The sequence below is a fragment of the Humulus lupulus genome, chromosome 2 (assembly GCF_963169125.1).
Source record: "Humulus lupulus chromosome 2, drHumLupu1.1, whole genome shotgun sequence".
NCBI lineage: Eukaryota > Viridiplantae > Streptophyta > Magnoliopsida > Rosales > Cannabaceae > Humulus > Humulus lupulus.
In genome coordinates, this window is record NC_084794.1 from 295,199,819 (window position 1) to 295,221,664 (window position 21,846).

A 21,846-nucleotide genomic window follows, 5' to 3' on the forward strand; every position below is an offset into this window, starting at 1 on the left:
CAAATCAATTAAAATGTCACTTTATATAATTACAAATTAATAATGTGGTATTTTAATTTAATTATTTTATTCATTGGTGAGGGACATGGAGACACACAATGGGAACCAAGAATTTCAATCCAATCTCATCTTAATTGAGCAAATGTTTATTTTGAGTTTATTATTATATTGTGAATGAAAAAAATCATGTTGAGCTAATTGTAATATTTAAAAAAAAAAAAATTGAGTTGTGGAACTAAATTTCGTTTTATATACTTAGGTTTTCAATGATTAACAACCGTCCGATCAATACAATCATTAACAATGATTCTGAAATAAACGAGATGCCATCCTCTAAAGAAACAAAATTTGAACATTTGCAATTTATATTTTGTCATACATATTTATATCAAATTTATGTGAAATTTTCTATTTTCATTAATTGTCTTTACTTATAAGGATATTCTATCCTATAAATGGTGGAAGCATATGAAAATTTTAACTCTGATACCACTTAATACAAGAAATAAACAAATTAAAAAACATGACCATTTGAGATATGTAAAAGCATCTTATAAGATATAGTACAAATATATACCAAATCGATGTGAGACTTTTTTGATAATCGAATGAGATATTTTCTTGTGAAAATTTATTCGAACTTAACTTTTTATATTTTGTTTCATTATCTGTATAAGTTCAAGAAAATAAAATGATTAGTGAGAAAAGTTAAATAGTAAGAGTCAAGAAAAACACTTATAAATTTGTTGAGGTAGAAGCTCTATGGTTAACATAAACTATTATTTTCTTTCATTTATTATCTTATTAGTTTCTTATGTCATGCAGATATTAAAATATAAATATACAAAAGTCTTGTTTTATCTTTCAGCTTTTTAAAAAAAATATTGGCTTGGTCCTAAAATTTTTAGAACTTATTTTTCCTTAGACCTTTTTAAGATTTTCAATTTAATATAGGACTAAACCTAAACTTGTTACTGTTTAGGGACCAAAACTAAATTCAACTTCAGATAAAACAACTAGTGTACCTTACATATAATTTTATAATTATTAATTTTATTTTCTTTTCTTTCCTTCACTTTCATTAGCTCATATAAATATATAATACATATTAAAGAAAGATAATAAAATTTCTTCTTTTTTTAAAAAAAAATTCTATGACGCTTATGGTTGATATTTATATTTATTTTTTAATTATGATAAGCACTGCACTAATCAAACCTACATGTATGTATTAGAATAATAAAGTTACAACAATGACAGTACCAAAACTTATTAGTGTTTATGCACTAAATTATAGAACAGAAACTTCTGGATAATAATATATGAAAATCACACGTCTAGTAATATAATATAACCAAGTTATAATCAAGAAACTATTAAAAGTGGTATATACTATATGAAGATGCTCAGCTTTGATGACTGCCTGAGATTAGATTTCAACCATAAGAAAATTACATATTGAAAGATATCACTATGATTAAGATGCTCAGTTAAATATTGAGCTCAAAATCAGTGTTGTATTATTCAATTCAATGGTGATTATTGATGTCAATTAAGTACAGAGGCTTTTGAGCAAAGGAGTATTTGGGGAAGAGGATTTGTTAAACTAAATGACACGAGCTTCGTTTTTTAGCTTGTCGATCAGCTCGTCGACTGAAGAGACAACGACACCGGCCTTTCTCTTTGGAGGGTCGGTGACTTGAAGGACCTCGAAGTCTGGCTTGATTTCGACGTTCAAATCCTTTGGAGTGAACTTCTTGATGGCCTTTGATTTGGCTTTCATTATGTTGGGGAGCGTGGCGTACCTTGGCTGGTTCAGCCTCAAATCAGTGCTGCAACATAGCAAACAAAGTCTTGTCAAGAAAGATATGATCACGGAACCATAACATGATGAAATAAGGCCCTGCAGCATGTTAATGGTGTGTGACACAGAGCTCAAAGGGCAGAGAAGTTGAAATTTTCGGTCCTAAACACGAGTACTTGCAGGACTGGACCCTTTACTCTTAATAGAGTAACAGCTTAGTTGTTAGCTACCTTGGTAGTTAAGACTTTCATTATCATTCTGTTATTTTAGTTCAGAACTGTTCCTCACAGCAGAAGCTTCTTGTGTATCATTTTTTTTTACTATAAATAAGAGTATGGCACTCTAGAAGTTCTTTCTTTTGATCTTTGACTTCTGAGTAGCTTTTCTCTGTTTTTTAAAACTCTTGTAGTTCTGAATGAGACAAATATCCAGTAAGGGAGGAGTGCTATTGTAACAACCCCACTTCAAGTCTCTACTGGGCCTGGCCCACAGACATTTAGCTCTAATACACAAATTTGCTATACTTGCCTATTGTTCCCTTTGGAGCTTAAATCCCACTCGGGAATTGATTATGTGTCCCCAGTTTGAGCCCTTAACCTCTACCTTAATAGGTTCTTAAGTGCCAAGTTGGTACGAATCGCTCTAAAAGGAACAGTCTTTAAGCGTAGCTCGATTAGAGCCAGGCCCCATAAAGATTTGAAGCAGGGTCGTTACAGCTGTAGCCTCAGCTCGATTAGGGTGGAACTGGGACCTATGGTTGAGATCCATACGATGTTGCACATAGCATTTTCCATAGATTTAATACTGTGAGCCTTGGAGAGGGAAATATAGTATGGTAAGCTAAGATTTCTCTTACTAAAGTTAGTTAGGCTCGGCCTATTCATAACAACATCTTATTTAGTAATTACCAATGTTAGAAGTTTACAAAAACTGATACAATTTCCAAAATTTATATGCCATTTTCAAATGAGAAAAATTTAAGAACATTATAATACCAAGTCTAAAGACAAAGACCAAGAGAGATGCAATACTTACGTGATTACTGCTGGTAAATCTAAAGACAAAGTCTCAAGACCGCCATCGACCTCTCTATCCACTGTCAGTACTTGTTTCTCCTTATCGAGCACAACCTACTGGAAACAAGCAGTAGCAAGTCATAGGAAAAATCCATAAAAATGTAGACTTATATATGAAACTCTCAACACTTTTTACATTGAACGTTCAAGAAATCTCCAGCAATTCTTTTTTCTGTTCTATTGAACTCGTGCACAAGCTTTCACAGCCTCCATTATGATTTGTTTGTGTATATAAATTATCAGTCTTAACACAAACTGGTTAACATAAAACCATACAATGAATTTCAAATGAAACTTAAAAAGTTAATATCAGCTCAAATAACTTTTTTTTTAAATAATACCAGTGCCTAGGGTCCTTTTTTTCTTTCTGAGATTCTCAGTGCACTAATTCAAGAGATTATAAACTTAGACTAATTACGAAGACCAGACTATTAAGTTAAGAAAATTAGCTGATAATGCTTATGCTATCATAAGCATACTTTTAACTATTACAAATTCGTATAAATGTCTCAACATATTCTTATTCTAACTATCTAAGAAGCTTTAATATTTTTGGTCTTTTACACAACTCTACAAATCTACCACAACAAATCCCATGATGCAAAAAGCTTTAGCAAAATAATTTCCATTTTCCCATCATTTACAGCTGCCTATGCTAGAAGCACTCAAGAGCCTGTCAAGTACTCAAGTTAACAAACATGTCAAAGTCCTTTGATTATGCTGAAATTCCAACACTTTACCCCCATTAGTAGGGTCCTCTAATTAAACTTTATTAATATAATGGCGACTTACGAAATCGGAATTTCTGAATCTAGCTCACTGACTCTAATTTATCAATATCATTCCCAAATAATCAGATTACATATTTGAATACTTCTACTCTAAAAGGGACTCATTCAAAACCAAATTTATGAAATTATATTGAAATACATCACCTGCTTACTATATTTAAAACCTCCAATGTAGTGTTTAGACAGATTGATCAAATCACCAAAGCAAAACAGGAAAAACTTATTCATCTATTACTGAACTAAGTAGGTATGGACATTAAACAGAAAATTCAATACAACTGTATACATTTTCTCTGATAAAGTGAAATCCTTGATTACTTACTACTTGAATATAAGAGCACACAGGAAAGGAAACTAACCTTAGAAGCAAAGGTCCCTTGTGGCCAATTTAGAAGCCCTGCAACCATTTGCCCAGTTTGATTGCAATCATCATCAATGGCCTAAAAAAGAAACCCTTAAACACTCAACAATTTTAACACCAAACGAGCTTTAATAAAAGAAAACCCAAGTTTAAAATGAGCTGTGTGAATCAGTAAAGACCTGTTTGCCAAGAATGAGAAGCCCAGGTTTCTCAACCTCCACAAGAGCTCTCAAAAGCTTTGCCACAGAAAGTGGGAACAAAGCTTCAGTTGCCTCCACATGAATGCCCCGATCAGCTCCCATGGCGAGACCAGTCCTGAGCGTGTCAATGCACTGAGCGGGACCCATGCTGACAGCCACCACCTCCGAAGCCAAACCGGACTCCTTCATTCTCAGGGCTTCTTCCAGCGCAATCTCGCAAAAGGGGTTCATCGACATCTTCACGTTCTGGGTCTCCACTCCAGTCTACGAAAAAAGCTCGAACAACCATTAAAAACCAGCCCAAAAAAACAAAATCTGCGAACTTTCACGGATTGAAAGAAAATTCATGATTGGGTCATGGAGTTAATAGAGAGTAAATGATTGTTCGTACCTTGTCGGGTTTGACTCTGATTTTCACAGCATAGTCAACGACGCGCTTAATCGCCACCATTATCTTCATCCTTGCCGGAGTTTGTTTCTGCAATTGAAGAAGAAAGGAATTTGAGTAGTTATAGAGTAATGGCTAAGCTCTACAACTCATTCAAACGTGTCAGAGGTGTACTAAGTATTTAACTTTCTTATTAAAGAAGTCATCTTTATCCAAATGATCATCTTCATCTTATGAAAAATGTCATATTTTTTTAGATGGGAATTTACAAAAAAAACGACTATCCAAATGATCATCTTCATCTTATGAAAAATGTCATCTTTTTTTTAGATGGGAATTTACAAAAATAAGACTTTTCAAAGGGGTCGTTTGTTATACAAACCTCTGGACACGGAAATAAGAATCTGAATATATTTTCATGTTTTGTTACTGGGTTTGAGTTTTTCTATCTTGGTAAACTGTACTCTAGGGGTTTCAGATACCCAGAAATAGAAAACACTTCAAAATTATTTTATTTAAAAAAAAAAATCTTAAACCAATAATTTTTTAGTTAATGACTTATTTTATTTTTGAAGCATATAATAGATAAATATACATATAAAGTGAGTTGAAACTTAACAGAGTTTTATGCACAACCAAACAATCATAAATAAGATTACAGTCCACAACCAAACACAATGATGTAAGTTTCCAGACTATCAGATTATTATTTTCAACTTTCCCTAGTAATATGAAAACTGTGAACCCCTCGTAACAAACGGCACCTAAAAGAGTTACCTTTATCCAAACAATATTGTTCATCTAATGAAAAATGCTATATTTTTTTCTTTTTTGGGATGCAAAATTTACAAAAATACGACTTTGAAAGAGTCATCTTTATCCAAACAATCATGTTCATATAATGAAAAATGCTATATTTTTTTCTTCTTTCGGATGCAAAATTTACAAAAATACCACTTTTCTTATGAAAAAAAGTATCTTCATGATCAAAACGATTATCTTCATCTTAAGAAAAATGTTCTTTTTATGACAATGGAGTCGTGCTATTGTTGTTCATAATAAAAAGTCAGTGACATTTATATAACTAATCCTCGTTAATAATTAATCAATATTATATTTAATCAAATCAAATCTTTAACTATAACAAAACTGTAAATATTTATATGCCTTTCAAAATTTAGACTTGATTCTAAACTCACAGGAAAAACTCTAATTAGTCGAATAATCTACCATAATTCATCTTTAGCTTCTTCTCAGTTCATGATAATCTTTTACATTCAAGTTCAACTCCTTATTTCCTAGAGAGTCAGTGACATTATCATCGGGCCAAAAACCTTTCTATTTGGAGATGATCAAAACCTTAAACACCACACCAGTCGAAAATTGGTGTTTCAGCAACAAACAAAAAAAAGTTGACAGAGTTCAAGCAATATGACCAGCCAAACTAAGAATCTTGACATGCTTTTTCCGCCTTAACTCGTGAGGAACTGGACCAAAAACTCTAGTTCCAATAGGTTGGCCTTGCTTGTCGACGAGCACGACGGCGTTGTCATCGAACTTGACCTCGCTTCCATCGCAGCGGCCTTTTTGCATGGCAGCGCGAACCACAACTCCGTACACGACCTTTCCTTTCTTCACTTTACCATTGGGATAGGCCTCCTTCACTGATGCAATTATAGTGTCTCCTAGTCTTGCTCCTTTCTTCCCCTTCAAAGCTTGTATGCACATCACTTTCTTTGCCCCGGAATTGTCTACAACTTTCAGAACAGTCCTCATCTGTATAAAAGTCCTGACCTGCTGTAAAAGGGAATGAATGAAATGAAACAAAGGAAAGTCTTATCAAACGAAACTGATGATTCATTCCCTTTTCTATGTTTACACATTGCCTTAGAAACTTCACATGTAAAACAACTCACTTCCCTCCCTATTAGTACAACACTTCATCATCCAGTGAAATTAAATCAAGGGTTTATACCTTTTTAGACCTGTGTTTTGTTTCATTACCTGTTTGGACTTTGTGTTTTGATAAATTATTTTTTGGACCCTATATTTTGTAAAATGGTTAAAATAAAATCCTAAACTCGATTTTGATCAATGTTTTTTCAACTAAAATCACAAATAATTTACCAAACTAACAATCCAGAACAAAAATAAAATCATTCTGCTTAAAAACTGTGTTGTTATATTCAATTTTTTCTTCATCAAAATTGAGTTTAGGGTTCTATTTTAACCATTTTACAAAAGATAGGGTACAAAAATTAATTTGTTTTATACTTTTTTGAATCCTGTGTTTTGTTCCATTATCTGTTTGAACCCTGTGTTCAAACAGATAATGGAACAAAACACAGGATTCAAAAAAGTATAAACCCTTAAATCAATGATAATAACATGAACACCTTATATTACAAAAGATTGCGAATTTCGATATCGACAAATCGACTAACCTGAGACAAGAAGTTGGAGTTTGTCATCTCATGTTGGGTGCTTACTGATGATGCAGACCAGTTGTTACCAAGGCCTCCCAACAATGAACGGCCAACTAGTTTTGTTTACATCGGAAATGACATGAAAAGAGAGAATTATGACTAAATGACAAAGAATTTGCCACACTGACTCAACACATTAACATTAGATTCATGTCCAAGGAAGCCATTATTATAATCTTTGAAGGTAACTAATGATTCAAAAGCCATTACTATGTACTGAGGAGAGTAGGTTAAGCCTCAAGGTTCTCAGCTCAAACAATCATATGGGATAGCATAGCTCAAAAAACCAACTTACAATACACAAACAAACTAAAATCTTTAAATGTTTAGAATAATTTTTAGATCGATGTGACTACAAAAAGGTATAATCAGATAATAAAAACGTACCGCGAGAACACTTTGAAGCCAAAAAACCAGCCATTTCTGTGGTTGGGCAAATTAATGTTAAGAATCGAATCGGATAAATTTTCTTTCTTTTTCTCCTGTCAATGCCAGATCCCCAAAAAACAAAAACATCATCATAGTCAGGGGCAAAATTTGAGAGCAATAGAATAATCTCACCATCATAATCGAGAATGCTGACCATGTAAGAACTATATTAGATCAATATTCAAACTCTTTCTTTTAACCGCACAAATATGAACAAAGCAAATCTTCTACCACATTTGATTTAGCTGCACAAATATGATACATATATATATATAGTTATGTACTGAGATTTTGAACGATGGAGTGGGGCGAGGAGAGGACTGACCAGAGCACGAAGGGACTGTTTGACTGAAGAGCAGAGAGAGGGCGAGGGAAGGTACCACCACTGAAGCGCGAACTGAACTGAACTGAACTGAGTTCACTCAACTCTGATCAACGAAAGAGACGGACAGAGAGAGACTGAGGATGACGGAAGGGCCGGCCGGCGGCGGCTGAGAGGTTAGAGATGAGCTGAGGAGGCGTGCGTGAAGGAATCGAGTGTGTGTGAGAGAGAGAAGGTTAGGTTAGAGAGAAGCTAGTATAAAACTAAACTTTTATTTGCAAAAATAGCTTTTATGGAAATTTTATTTGCAAAATTACCTTTTTTTTTTAATTAACATAAGAATGATTTAATTAAACTTAATTAATATTGATTTAAATTTCTGAATTGGATTGAAAAGAAAAAGAAAAAAACACTTGAGAAAAACTCAACCTTTCTTCATCTCCATTTCAGTTCCCTTCTTCAATTATATTCACATTACTAAATTTGTTGGGTTTTTAAGATATTACTCATCTTTGCATATTCATACAAAATTAACTGAAAAAAAAAATCAAGAAACCAGTAATGGACTCGAATCACATATTTAACAATTGGGTATTCATTATTTAGAATTACATATCAAAGATGTCACTATGACACTGTGATTAAGATGCTCAGTAAAATATTGAGCACAAAATCAGTGTTGTAATGTTATTCAATTCAATGGTGATTATTGTTATTGATGATGATCATGTCCAGAGGCTTTTCTTTAGAGCAAAAGGAGTAGGTGTAGACCCGCCCCTACTAGAGCTAGGAATCTCGTCTAAATGGGAAACGGGACACGGAGGGAGATTAGAAATATAAATGGGGACAGGGACAGGGCAGCACTCCCACCAATTCCCCGCTCCGTATGCATCACTAAGTAAGTGGGGTGGGAGAACAGGGATTTGCTAAACTAAATGATACGAGCTTCGTTTTTTAGCTTGTCGATCAGCTCGTCAACCGAAGAGACAATATCACCGGCCTTTCTCTTTGGAGGCTTGGTCACCCGAACAACCTCGAAGTCTGGCTTGATTTCGACGTTCAAATCCTTTGGAGTGAACTTCTTGATGGCCTTTGATTTGGCTTTCATTATGTTGGGAAGTGTGGCGTACCTTGGCTGGTTCAGCCTCAAATCAGTGCTGCAACATAGCAAACAATGTCTTGTCAAGAAAGATATGATCATGAAGCCTTAACATGATGAAATAAGGCCCTGGTGCATGTTAATGGAGGATGACACAGAGCTCAAAGGACAGAGAAGTTGAAATTTTCGGTCATCAACACCAGGTACAGATAAGTTGTTAGCTAGCTTGGAAGTTAGGACTTTCTTTATCATTCTGTTGGTTCTGTTATCTTAGTTAAAAGCCATTGAAACTGTTACTAACAGCAAAAGCTTCTTGAATATCATTTTTTGGTCTATAAATAAGAGTATGGCACTCTAGAAGTTCTATCTGTTGATCTTTGAACTTATAAGTAGCTTTTCAATTATTTTGTGTTTTTTTTATCACTCTTATAACTCTAAATGAGACAAATGTCCAGTTAGGGGAGTACTATTGTAATGACCCTGCTTCAAGCCTTTATTGGACCCTCTTATACACAGATTCACTATGCTTACGTACTGTTCCCTTTGGAGCTTAAATCCCCCTCAGGATTTTACAACGCATCCCCAGTTTGAACCATTAACTTCCACCTTGAGCAGTTCTTTTTAAATGCCAAGCTAGTACCAATTGATCCAAGGTCAGGCCCCCAATGACGACTTGAAGCGGGGTTGTTACAGCTATAGTCTCAGCTCGATTAGGGTAGAACTGAAACCTATGGTTGAGATCCATACGATGAAGCAGTTAGCCATTTTTTCGTTTAGATTTAATACCGTGAGCCTTAGAGAGGGAAACATAGCATGGTCAGCTAAGAGCTCTTTCGCTAAAGTTAGTTAGGCTCAGCCTATTCGTAACAACCTCTTACTTAGTAATTACTACCAATGTTGGAAGTTTACGAAAACGAAACTGGTACAATTTCCAAAATGCATGCCATCTCTAATGAGATAAGAACACTAATAGCTAATGCTCGTACACAAAAACACGAGAGAGGCAACACTTACGTGATTACTGCTGGTAAGTCTAAAGACAAAGTCTCAAGACTGCCGCCATCTACCTCTCTATCCACTGTCAACACTCCATATCGAGCACAACCTACTGAAAACAAGCAGTAAGTCACAGGAAAAATTCAAAAATCCATGAAAATGTAGACTTATATGAAATTCTCGACAACTTTTGCATTAAACATTCAAGAAATCTCCAGCAATTCTTTTTCCTGTTCTATTCAACTCAACCAGAAGCTTTGACAGCATCGATTATGATATGTGTATATGAACTATCAGTCTTGACACAAACTGTTTTAAATAAAAACTGAACTATGAAAACTGAACGAAGCTTATAATGTTAATAACAAGAGGACTAGACAACTAAACAAATCACTTTAACTATTGCAAATATGTGTAGAAGAACGGTAGTATGTATAAATTTTAAACTGTTACAAATTTCTATAAATGTCTCTTAGCACATTCTTATTCTAACTATCTAAAGGTCTTAATATTTTCGATCTTTTACACCATTCTAACAATCTACCACAACAAGTTCCATGATGCATAAAGCTTCAGCAAATTAATTTCCATTTCTGCATCAGTTACAGCTGCCTGTGCTAGAACCACTCAAGAGCCTGTCAAGTACTCAAGTTGGATGGATTATACAACTACGTAACAAACATGTCAAATCCTTTGATTATGCTAAAATTCCGGCAATTATCAATATCATTTTCAAATATCAAAATTTCATACTTGCTGTCCTGTTAACAAATACCAACAGCCTCATCAAGAATTATGGCATACATCATCAGCTTACTATATTCTAAAACTACATTGTAGTGTTTAGACATTATGATCAAGTAACGAAAGTACAAAATTCTATACGTGTGTAAGTTGAATATGAGCACACAGGAAAGGAAACTAACCTTAGAAGCAAAGGTCCCTTGTGGCCACTTTAGAAGCCCTGCAACCATTTGCCCAGTTTGATTGCAATCATCATCAATGGCCTAAAAAAGAAACCCTTAAACACTCAACAATTTTAACACCAAACGAGCTTTAATAAAAGAAAACCCAAGTTTAAAATGAGCTGTGTGAATCAGTAAAGACCTGTTTGCCAAGAATGAGAAGCCCAGGTTTCTCAACCTCCACAAGAGCTCTCAAAAGCTTTGTCACAGAAAGTGGGAGCAAAGCTTCAGTAGCTTCCACATGAATGCCCCTATCAGCTCCCATGGCGAGACCAGTTCTGAGCGTGTCAATGCACTGAGCAGGACCCATGCTGACGGCCACCACCTCCGAAGCCAAACCGGACTCCTTCATTCTCAGGGCTTCTTCCAGATCATCTTCACGTTCTGGGTCTCCACGCCAGTCTACAACAAAAGCTCCAACACCCATTAAAAATCAGCCCAAAAAGACAAAAGCTGCGAACTTTAACGGATGGAAAGAAAATTCATGATTGGGTTATGGAGTTATTAGAGAGTGATTGATTGTTCGTACCTCGTCGGGTTTGACTCTGATTTTCACGGCATAGTCAACGACGCGCTTAATCGACACCATTATCTTCATCCTTGCCAGAGTTTGTTTCTGCAATTGAAAAAGAAAGGAACTTGAGTAGTTATATAGAGAGCAATGGCCAAGCAATAGACCATCTTCATCTTATGAAAAATGCCACCTTTGGATTTTTACACGGGAAGTTTACAAAAATACGACTTTTTATATTAAAAAAGAGATCTTTATCCAAACAATCAAGTTCATCTCATAAAAAATGCTATATTTTCATGCAAAATTAACAAAAATACCACTTTTCTCATATTGAAAACGATCATCTTAATCTTAATATCATATTGAAAAATACCCACCTAGTATTTTATTTTTGACATTTATTTTTTTGTGCCTACGTAGTTCATTCATCCTCATTCCTCACTGAGTTTCCCTTTTATTCTTTGTTTCTCTCCCTCCTTTCAAGCTCAACCGCCGCTCTCCACGCTCGCTGCTCCCATAGCCGAAACACCACCATTCTCCTCGCTCAATTCTCGGGGTCTCGCCGCATCTCAACTTTACGCCGTCGAGCTAACACTGCCTAGTGCCTAGTGCCACCTCACTCCGCCATCGCAAGTACGAACTCCCGTTAAAGATTTTTAATATATTTGAAATTTGGAATTTTCCCATATGGATTTGGTTTCTCTGAGCCATTTCATCTTTATTGTTTGTTTCTTACAGTTAAGAGTTCTAAGCTCCTAGTGTTTCATGTCGTTTGTTTCAAGTTTTGTTTTTATTGTTTTAAGACATTGTCGAGTTTCTATTGATGCATGCAGCTGGCTTATGATTGAACAAAATGTCACGAAGTTATTATAATTTTATGTAATTTTAACAATTTTAGTATTGAATTTTATAATTACAGAAAGAGATGCTCTACCGAGCCAGTGTTTGCTCAAAATTAAGTTCTTTTTCCATAGGGAAATTCGGAAATGATTTTGAAGTTGGGGGCTGCAAATGGGTTGTTCATTGATTTTGTAAACTACTCTTATTTTGATCTGCTTAGCTAGTTTAAATCACTATTTCAATGTATAGGAACTTTTCTATATACCCATATATATATATCTGTTTACTTGTGGAAATTGTCCAAACAAGTACTCCCCTGCCGGTTGGGAAGTTGATTCTATCTTTAATTTCTTTATATTCGATCATGTTCGTGACAAATATGTTATAAGAATAGTATTAGAGGTACTAATCTCTATTCTTGTTATGTGTTAGATTTTGTATGTGCATACATATTTATTAATGTATCTATTATGAAATTGAGTGAGGTGAGTATCTTGATGTTCTGGAATTTCTCTTTCAGTTGCTTATCAGAACCACCATAACTCAACTCACTCACTCTCACACCTTGTTCTTTTGAGGATGTCGGCAATGGCGAAGGCAGTACTACACTCTCCTATACATACCTCTGTTTCATGGCCTTTTTCCCTTCCTCCCCCTCATTTTCTCAGGCCTTCCACACTTCCGGCAAACCAGTCTAAGATTGGACGCGACAGAACCCTAATTCTGCACCGCTGCAGTTTCATCACTGCTGCAGCATCTGGGTCATCGTCGGCTTCGGCGGTCACACCAAGCAGTGGCTCAGCCCCACCGGTAATCAAGAAGAGATTGAGGTATAGGAGGCAGTACCCAGGAGAGAATGTGGGCATCACTGAGGAGATGAGATTCGTTGCCATGAGACTCCGCAACATCAATGGTAAGAATTACACTCGTAACAGTGATAGTGATGATGATGATGGTAAGCAGAAATCAACACTCAGCGAAGATGAGGAAAGTGGAGCCAGTGAATCAGAATCAGATGGTGATGAGATGGGGGGCACGTGGAAGCCCAGCATGGAAGGTTTCCTCAAGTACTTGGTTGATAGCCAGCTCGTGTTCAGCATCGTTGAGCGCATTGTTGATGAGTCTGAAGACGTTGCTTGTGAGTATATTTGTTCTTACTTTCGAATGGGTGCTTTGTTGGTTGAATCCCTGCTTTTGCTTAATCTTAGATTTTCTTAATAATTGCACAGATTCTTACTTTAGAAAAACCGGGTTAGAACGGTCAGAAGCCATTTTGAAAGATTTAGAGTGGCTTAGACAAAAGGGAATGGTGATTCCAGAGCCTACCAATGTTGGAGTTTCTTATGGCAAGTATCTAGAAGAGCTAGCTGAGAAGAGTGCTCCAATGTTCCTCTGCCATTTCTATAACATATATTTCTCCCATATAGCTGGAGGTCAGGTCATAGCAAAGCAGGTATATCTAAAGCATTACTCTTTCTATTGCTTTTACTATGCCACAGAGTTTCACACAATGTCAAAAATTGAAAACTCCATATGTGAATTGTTTATTTAGGTTTCTGAGAATCTTCTTGAGGGAGTGGAGCTGGAATTTTACAGATGGGAAGGAGAGGTACCAGAGTTGTTGAAAGGTGTTCGTGAAAAGCTTAACACGCTTGGAGAGGTTGTCACTAGAGACTTATTTATATACATCTACTTTCAGTCTTTTTCATGCTTGTGAATACTTAATTAATAGATTTTTGATACAATCAAACATCATTACAGCATTGGTCTCGGGATGTGAAAAACAAATGCTTAAGAGAAGCGTCAAAGTCATTCAAGCTTCTCGGTCAGCTAGTTCGCCTAATCATTTTGTGAAAAACGTTTTGTCACCATCACGTAAGTGATTGTTTGCCTGAATTGTATTCTTTTTCTTTCTCACTGTCAAATGAAATCTTGCATATCATTTTCTCATCTCTTGGCATGTAGTACTGAAATCTTATGCCTGCTTACCTACAGTTTTTCTGGCTTGCAATGTATATAAAGGAAGAGATGCAACATCATGGTTTGGAGGTATGCCCTTTATCCTTTGCCTCACTTTATTAACTCTTGAACTAAAGTATGATTCTTGGTTTACCTTGATTGGTAACTTTTTTTATTAGTTTGAAAGTCCCTAAACTTTTCTTTATCTGTAAAAATTTCCTGATAGGCATTTGTGTCTATATATTTTTTGTACAATTTGTCAATTAGATTTGGGTTTATACATTTTTGGACCCTGTGTTTTTTCTCATTACCTGTTTGGACATTGTGTTTTGACAAATTACTTTTTGGACTCTATATTTTATAAAATTGTTAAAATAGAACCCTAAACCTGATTTTGTTCAATGTTTTTTCAACTAAAATGACAAATAATTTACCAAACTAATAATTCAGAACAAAAATAAAATCATTCTGCTTAAAATCTGTGTTGTTATATTCGATTTTTTCTTCATCAAAATTGAGTTTAGGGTTCTATTTTAACTATTTTACAAAATATAGGGTCCAAAAGGTAATTTTTCAAAACACATGGTCCAAACAGGTAATGGGACAAAACACAGGATCTAAAAAAATATAAACCCATTGGATTTTTATGGTTGTTTAGATAAAAGAAAATTGAAAGAGATGAAACTGAGGCAAATTGAGTGTTCTAAATTCAACTTCAACTTAAAATTTAAGATATCAGTACATGGTCTTTGTTTCTGCTCTGCATTGCTTCTATTCTCACATATGCTCCATGTTAGAATTTTTCAGCAGTCAAAGCTGCTTACACTTGATTTTCTTCCAGTGTCTTTCTATCCCAGTCAAATTTTTCATCTTCGAAAACATCGAATAACATTTTATCCCCACTCTTTAAGTTCAGAGTTACTACTTGTCAAGCTATTTTCTTCATAAAGATACACATATGCACTTAGCACTTGGAGAGTATCATTCATTTCTGAGCTTTATAGGCAGATGTCTTTTTTCGGTATCGCTGTTTAAAGATATTGTGTTCGAAGAAAGACAATATCTCAAGCTTGTTCTATTAAACTCACACCAATTTGAAATTCCCAATGTATTACGCACCAGTCTGATCTTATCATATCTATATTTTTTTGTTTTCAAATAAACGATGAATTTGTCTAGCACAGTAATAAAATCTTAGCGAAAACTTACAGCGGCTTGCCAAACTTGCCAAACAAAAGCTAATAGAAAAAATAGAACAGGGATTACTGGCATAAAATCCATGATTGTATTTAAAAAAGTGCAAGTCTCGGGCAATTTGGCGATGAAAAAACTACAGGGCAGAATTAAGACAGATACAGATCAAACTAAATATGTTAAAGCATAACAAACATTTTATTCTCGAGGGTAATTGTATTTATTTAATAGTTTTACACTGGATGATTTGATTAGGAATTCTGTATGTCTGTAAAGTGGATTTCTAACTGGTCTCAGTCTGTAGGAGCTGGGAATAAAAAAGACAAGTGTATTGAATAGATGCTTGAGATTTATTTCTATGGTTCTTTTTCTTTAAGTCTCTTGCCTCTTTTTTTTGGAGATAATCCTAAACATGAATACTGCTGAATTTATCAGGCCACGGCCATGAATGGGATATTCCACTTGATTCGGACTTTGTTTTATTTGACTGAAGTAGAACAAATCCGCACACTTGGTACTCTGCCTTATGTTCCCCAATTGAACTTGTTGTAAATATACTAAATTTTGTGTGAAAATTACACTTAGTACCTAATTTAAGTTAACCTTTTTAATTTTTACCCACTTTTTAAAATTCTTTGATTAATACCCAAACTATTAATGACTCTACCCATTATATAGTAGTCTAGTGGAACTGACAGTGAAATAGAGAAGTAAATGACACGACAGAGACAAAAATTGAGATTTTTACATTGAACTTCTACTAGTGTTTTAAGAAACTTCTACTAGTGTTTTAAGGGTAATATAGGAAATATGCTTAAAAAAGTGGGTAATATTCAACTAAATATTATTAGTAGCTATTTTTAGTTAACTAAAACTGGGTATTTTTCAAGTTATCCCTAAATTTGTCTGGAATTGTTTGTGCAATTGAAGTAGAAAGGAAAGAAATTTGAGTAGTTATAGGGTAATGGCTAAGCTCTACAACTCAATCAAACGTGTAAAATTGTATAAAGGTCTCAACTTTCATATTAAAAGAGTCATCTTTATCCAAATATATATATATATATAGATAATTTACAAAAATACGACTTTTCATATTAAGAAATTTAAGAGGCTCATTTTTATCCAGCAATCATAATTATCTTATGAAATATACTATCTATTTTTTAGATGGGAAATTTACAAAAATACGATTTTTCATGTTAAAAAAATCACCTTTATCCATCTTAAGAAAAATACATCTAACTTGGGCCGTTGTGATTATGGTAATATTGAAAAATTGTAGTTTTATTATGGTACTTTTACATATATGCACCAATCTCTCAATTCTAGTAATCTATCAATTCTCATAATAGGATATAACAATAGGAATTACACAAATATTTCCGAAGGTACCAAATATATATTTTGTTTATAAAACATTTGAAATAAATAGTTTTGACAAGTTTTTAGCCAAAATTATCACGAGCATACTTTTGGAATATATATTTTTTGGTTATTGACGGCAAAAATACTTTATTTTTAGTTTTTACGGTAATAATATATAAATTTTATATTTTGGTGTAATATTGGTACCCACCATTAATTATTTGTTAAGTATATATGTAGCACCTTAATTAGACCAATAAAAAAGTGACACATGGACACTTAACTAGCAATGAGTACTAACGATTATCCTAAAATTTTGATTTAGGTTTTATTACCATAAAAAAATTGAGTATTAAAGTGTAACAAATGATAAAATTTGGCTATTTTCACTACCAATATTCCTATATTTTGTGTTTAGTGTTAATTCTGTGATTAAGTAACTATTAACATTTTGTTAAGAGTATAATACGAGTAATTTTTTATGTTCAAGTATTATATTACTTTTTTAAATCTTGATAAGAAAAATTAATTTATATTTTGCCACCAATGTCAACATGGATGATTTATCATTGCTTCAATGTCACTTGGATTTTTATAATAAAGTTAAAACTATAATTGTTTGATATTATATTGATGGATAGCATAACATAAAATATGGATTTTTTAAGTTAAAAAAAGATATTGAATTGAACATATATAATTAATTATTTATGATAATTAGATTATTTAAAACTATACCTATATTAATTGGGAGAATAAATAATTATAACTTTGTCCGATATCATAGCATCTATATAAGGTGAAAATTGGCTTTGTTTGTGTACTTTTTATTCTTTGAAATCCACTCCTGCCTTATATATATACAAATAATCAAATTTATTTACTTTTTTACTATATTTTCATTTAAATAATATTCATTTAGAAGCTCCTCCTTCACAATAAACCATTACATAATTAACACATAAATCAATCATTTGTGATTGTAATTATGAAAAATATGTAATTAATTTTGGTGTTTTACGTCCAAATTTTTTATAATATGTGACAAAAGGTTGAAGTTAATTTCTCTCCCGAGTGAAAAAGAGTAAAATCTTAATTGGTTGAAAGTAATATCATAAACTTGGTAGATTTTTACTAATTAAAACTAGTTACATAATATTTTTTTTATTGCTGTAAGGCACAATATGATCATATGGTGTTCATTAGTAATCTAAATATTATATTATAAATTACTAGATATTATAATTTAAAACATTAAAAAAAATTAATTTAACCACTCCTAATATAGACAAACTTACATCTTGCATGATTTTTTATATAAAAAAATAATATAAAAGAACTTTTTTTTTCAATTTTTGTATAAAATATCTTTCTTTCTTTTTTTACATTTTACAATTTTGATATATGTAAGATATGTATGCAATATATGTTGTAAATTTATACATATATATATATATATATTGGATATTTGTTTGGTATGCATGCAAATATTATATTTTTGTAATAAAATAAATAAATATCGTCTTTTAAAAGAAAAAAAAAACTTTCCAAAATCATAAAAAAAAGTTAAAAGGCAACATAAAAATTATACATTTATATAATAAAAAAAACTCAAATATGTATGTATGTAGCATTCATTAGTGTTCTCTTGGCTTATTTAGATAAAGCCCAACACATGAAGGTAGACAAAGCATGGCAAGAACAATGCTCCTCCTTGCCCATACATAAAGGCACATGGCTTTGATTTAGAAACCTTATCCATATCAATCTCAAATTCTCAATAGGTAATTTTATTATTATTATTAGGGAATATACTCATTTGGTACCCTGTGTTTTTGTAAAGTATCATTTTGGTACCCTCTGTTTTCAATAATGCTCATATAGTACCCTGTATTTTAAAATCGTACATATTTGGTACCCTAAACTCAGATTTGATAGATAAAATTTTGTCAATTTAATCAAACTGCTGTCAATTATGTAACTGATAACAGTTTGATCATATTGACAAATTTTTATCTATCAAATATGAGTTTAGGATACCAAATATGTAGGATTTTAAAATACAGGGTACTATATGAGCATTATTGAAAACAGAGGGTACCAAAATGATACTTTGCAAAAATATAGGGTACCAAATGAGTATATTCCCTTATTATTATTATTATTAAGAGCACTCAGATCAGATTCTCTATTCTATTACCTCAACATTTTACATTTTATATTACAATATTTATCAGTTTCTCTATTTTTTTCTCACTATCATTCATATATTATATTTTTAATAAATTTTACTCATTTCAAAAAAAAATTTACAGGGTTTATGTCTTTTTAGACCCTGTGTTTTTGGCTCATTACCTGTTTGGACCCTGTGTTTTATAAAATAGTTCAAATAAACCTCTAAACCCGATTTTGATCAGAGTTTTTTGAACTAAAATCACAAATAATTTATCAAACTAACAACTCAGAACAAAAATACAGTCATTCTGCCTAAGAACTGTGTTGTTATATTCAATTTTTTGTTCATCAAAATCAGGTTTAGGGGCCTATTTGAACTATTTTACAAAGCACAGGATCCAAAAAATATTTTGTCAAAACACAAAGTCTAAACAGGTAACACGGGATCTGAAAAGGTATAAACCAATTTTTATATTTAACATAGTCACATGTAATATTTAATAATTAAATAATGTCTAACTAGAGTAGTCATATGTAAAAATTATGTAAAATGAAGCATAAAGAGTACATTTTAACCTTATTTTGATGAATTTGAGCTAATTAGCTATTTTAACTCATCTACTACTAGAGTAGCTCTAAGTACTGCTCAACAAACATTGACACCCTTGATTGGTATTTATCTAAACATGTGGAGAAGTTGACACTTAACAGAAAGGCAACTATCATAATCATTGATCTGATGAACATTTCTCCAATGAGCAGATATGGAAACACAGCTTAATTTGACACTTTCTTTTTTGATATTATTTTATAGGACTACATGTCTACATCCTCACCATACTAATGTTTGTCACAGTAAAATAGTACTTTTTTTTCTACTGTTTTGGCCAGAAATATCTTCACTAGTTCTATCAATTCATCCACCTCATTCAGTGTAAAGCATTATCACAGAAAAATAATAGTCAGTCATCACTTTTTACATATTTTTCTGTTTAGGGAATTTGTTCCTTTTTGCTACAATTATATACACTAATTTTTCCAACTCATCAATCAACCTACTGATTCTTCCTGCAATAATACTATTCACCAAGAAGTTTTGCTTTACACTATTTTCCCTTTTTAGATACCAAATTCATTATAATATTTTGTATAATTTGTTGTTACAATAGTTCAAATTTTACACACAAAAAAATAATACTTGATTTGTCTAAGCATATATTTAGGTGAGATAATTATTGAGCTATAAATAAATCAACCAATCTAAGGCATTAGAAATCAATGATAGCATCCATTGCCAACCCTATCATCACCAAACTTTACATTTAGATATTGCCAACCCTATCACCACCTCCAAACTAGTTTCGAGTTTGTTGTGTAGTGTTATATAAGACGTTCGTGCTTAAAATCTAAGTCGTTTTTCATATCGTGCTTAGTCAAAATTTATGTATATTTTTCTTAGCTTGATGGATTCACTTTTCTTTTTTTCTTCTACATTTTGCTTGCTATGTGTAGCAAAACCGGTTCTATACATTTACAACTTTTATTAGAAGAACGCAGAAGAAGTTGGCGATGATAAAACTAAGCTTATTTTCAACATTAATAGGTTAATCAATAAGAAAAGGATTGATTTTATATTTTCAACTTTGATAGTATACAATACCAACTTATCATCACCAAACCACATTTGGTGTTTTCTTATTTGTTGTGTAGTATCATGTTGCACATTCATGCTGAAAATCTAATCCCATTATTCAAAACTTTATGTTGAGTAGTCAAAATTTATATATATATATATATATTGGCACTATGTGTTAACCATTTTTTTTTTTTTAGAAATTAGTGAGAATAGTTATTTTTTAAAAGTGATTTTACACTTTGATTTAGTTTTTAATATTTTTATGAAATAGCCTCTATCTAAATATTCAACTGATTGTCTAAATTTTTCAACCAACTTTCTGAATTGTCAGAGAACATTTTTTAAAGAATTATCAAAACTATACTATATTGCAAAATGACTTCAAAAAATAAATTGTTTTGCCAAGGAGTCCTTTATTATCAATTTTTTTTTTCATATTATGTTGGGTTATACATTTTTGGATCTTGTATTTTGTCTCATTATCTATTTAGACCTTGTGTTTTCACAAATTACTTTTTGAACCCTGTGTTTCATAAAATGGTTCAAATAGACTCCTAAACTCAATTTCGATGAACGCAAAATTGAATATAACAACATAGTTGTCAGACAGAATGATTGTGCTTTTGTTCTAAGTTTGGTTGTACTTTTGTTCTAAGTTGTTAGTTTGGTTAATTATTTACGATTTTAGTTTAAAATCTTTAATCAAAATCGGGTTTGTTAAATCACAAGGTTCAAAAAGTAATTTATCAAATCACATGGTCCAAACATGTAATGAGACAAAACACACGGTCCAAAACGTATAATCCCTATTATGTTTGTGAGGTATCAAAAAGTCCATTCTACATTTACATCTTCCATTGGAAGTAGGGGTGTTCATTGGATCACATCCAATGTTTTTAGGCCTATCTGATCTACGGCAATTATCCATTGGATGCTGGATTTTTACAACCAATCCAATCCAATTCAATTAAGTTGTCTTAACCAATCCGATTCGATCCAATTATCAATTGGATTGGATCGATTTTATCCATTGAATGTGTCCCCTAGCTTATTTATTTGATCAAATTGAATCCATCTAATATTTTTGAACATTTATTTAGCTTAATTTGTTCAAATAACTCATAATATTATTAATAACAATACTAATTCATTCAAAATCATACATCATACAAATACAATATAAATTACAAACATAATCCTAAATAAATAAATATATTTTAAAAAATATATATATACAATTAGATTG

General features: G+C 32.6%; 3 protein-coding genes and 1 pseudogene across 4 annotated transcripts; 1 reads left to right on the plus strand and 3 right to left on the minus strand.

The window, feature by feature from the left end:
* Positions 1 to 1,390: 1,390 nt before the first annotated feature.
* LOC133819941 (electron transfer flavoprotein subunit beta, mitochondrial-like) lies at positions 1,391 to 4,828 on the minus strand. The gene is made up of 5 exons (XM_062253328.1): positions 4,624 to 4,828; positions 4,212 to 4,496; positions 4,031 to 4,111; positions 2,840 to 2,934; positions 1,391 to 1,832 (listed from the first exon to the last, which is right to left on the minus strand). Exons 1-5 carry the CDS (start codon positions 4,690 to 4,692, stop codon positions 1,607 to 1,609), a joined length of 756 nt encoding a protein of 251 aa, XP_062109312.1. The 5' UTR covers positions 4,693 to 4,828; the 3' UTR covers positions 1,391 to 1,606.
* A 1,005-nt stretch (positions 4,829 to 5,833) lies between these two features.
* LOC133819942 (large ribosomal subunit protein uL14mz-like) lies at positions 5,834 to 8,115 on the minus strand. Of its 2 annotated transcripts, none has more exons than XM_062253330.1 (4): positions 7,861 to 8,115; positions 7,494 to 7,588; positions 7,065 to 7,159; positions 5,834 to 6,414 (listed from the first exon to the last, which is right to left on the minus strand). In XM_062253330.1, exons 2-4 carry the CDS (start codon positions 7,525 to 7,527, stop codon positions 6,043 to 6,045), a joined length of 501 nt encoding a protein of 166 aa, XP_062109314.1. In that variant the 5' UTR covers positions 7,528 to 7,588; positions 7,861 to 8,115; the 3' UTR covers positions 5,834 to 6,042. The 2 variants fall into 2 exon arrangements, with proteins under 2 accessions (XP_062109314.1, XP_062109313.1); XM_062253329.1 differs by having other exon boundaries at positions 5,834 to 6,417; positions 7,861 to 8,114.
* Positions 8,116 to 8,292: 177 nt separating this feature from the next.
* LOC133819943 (electron transfer flavoprotein subunit beta, mitochondrial-like) lies at positions 8,293 to 11,629 on the minus strand (annotated as a pseudogene).
* A 237-nt stretch (positions 11,630 to 11,866) lies between these two features.
* Positions 11,867 to 16,041, plus strand: LOC133819944 (probable inactive heme oxygenase 2, chloroplastic). The gene is made up of 7 exons (XM_062253331.1): positions 11,867 to 12,064; positions 12,792 to 13,409; positions 13,501 to 13,724; positions 13,824 to 13,931; positions 14,033 to 14,146; positions 14,267 to 14,320; positions 15,860 to 16,041. The coding sequence occupies exons 2-5, from the start codon at positions 12,851 to 12,853 to the stop codon at positions 14,123 to 14,125; spliced, it is 984 nt and encodes a 327-aa protein (XP_062109315.1). The 5' UTR covers positions 11,867 to 12,064; positions 12,792 to 12,850; the 3' UTR covers positions 14,126 to 14,146; positions 14,267 to 14,320; positions 15,860 to 16,041.
* Positions 16,042 to 21,846: the final 5,805 nt, after the last annotated feature.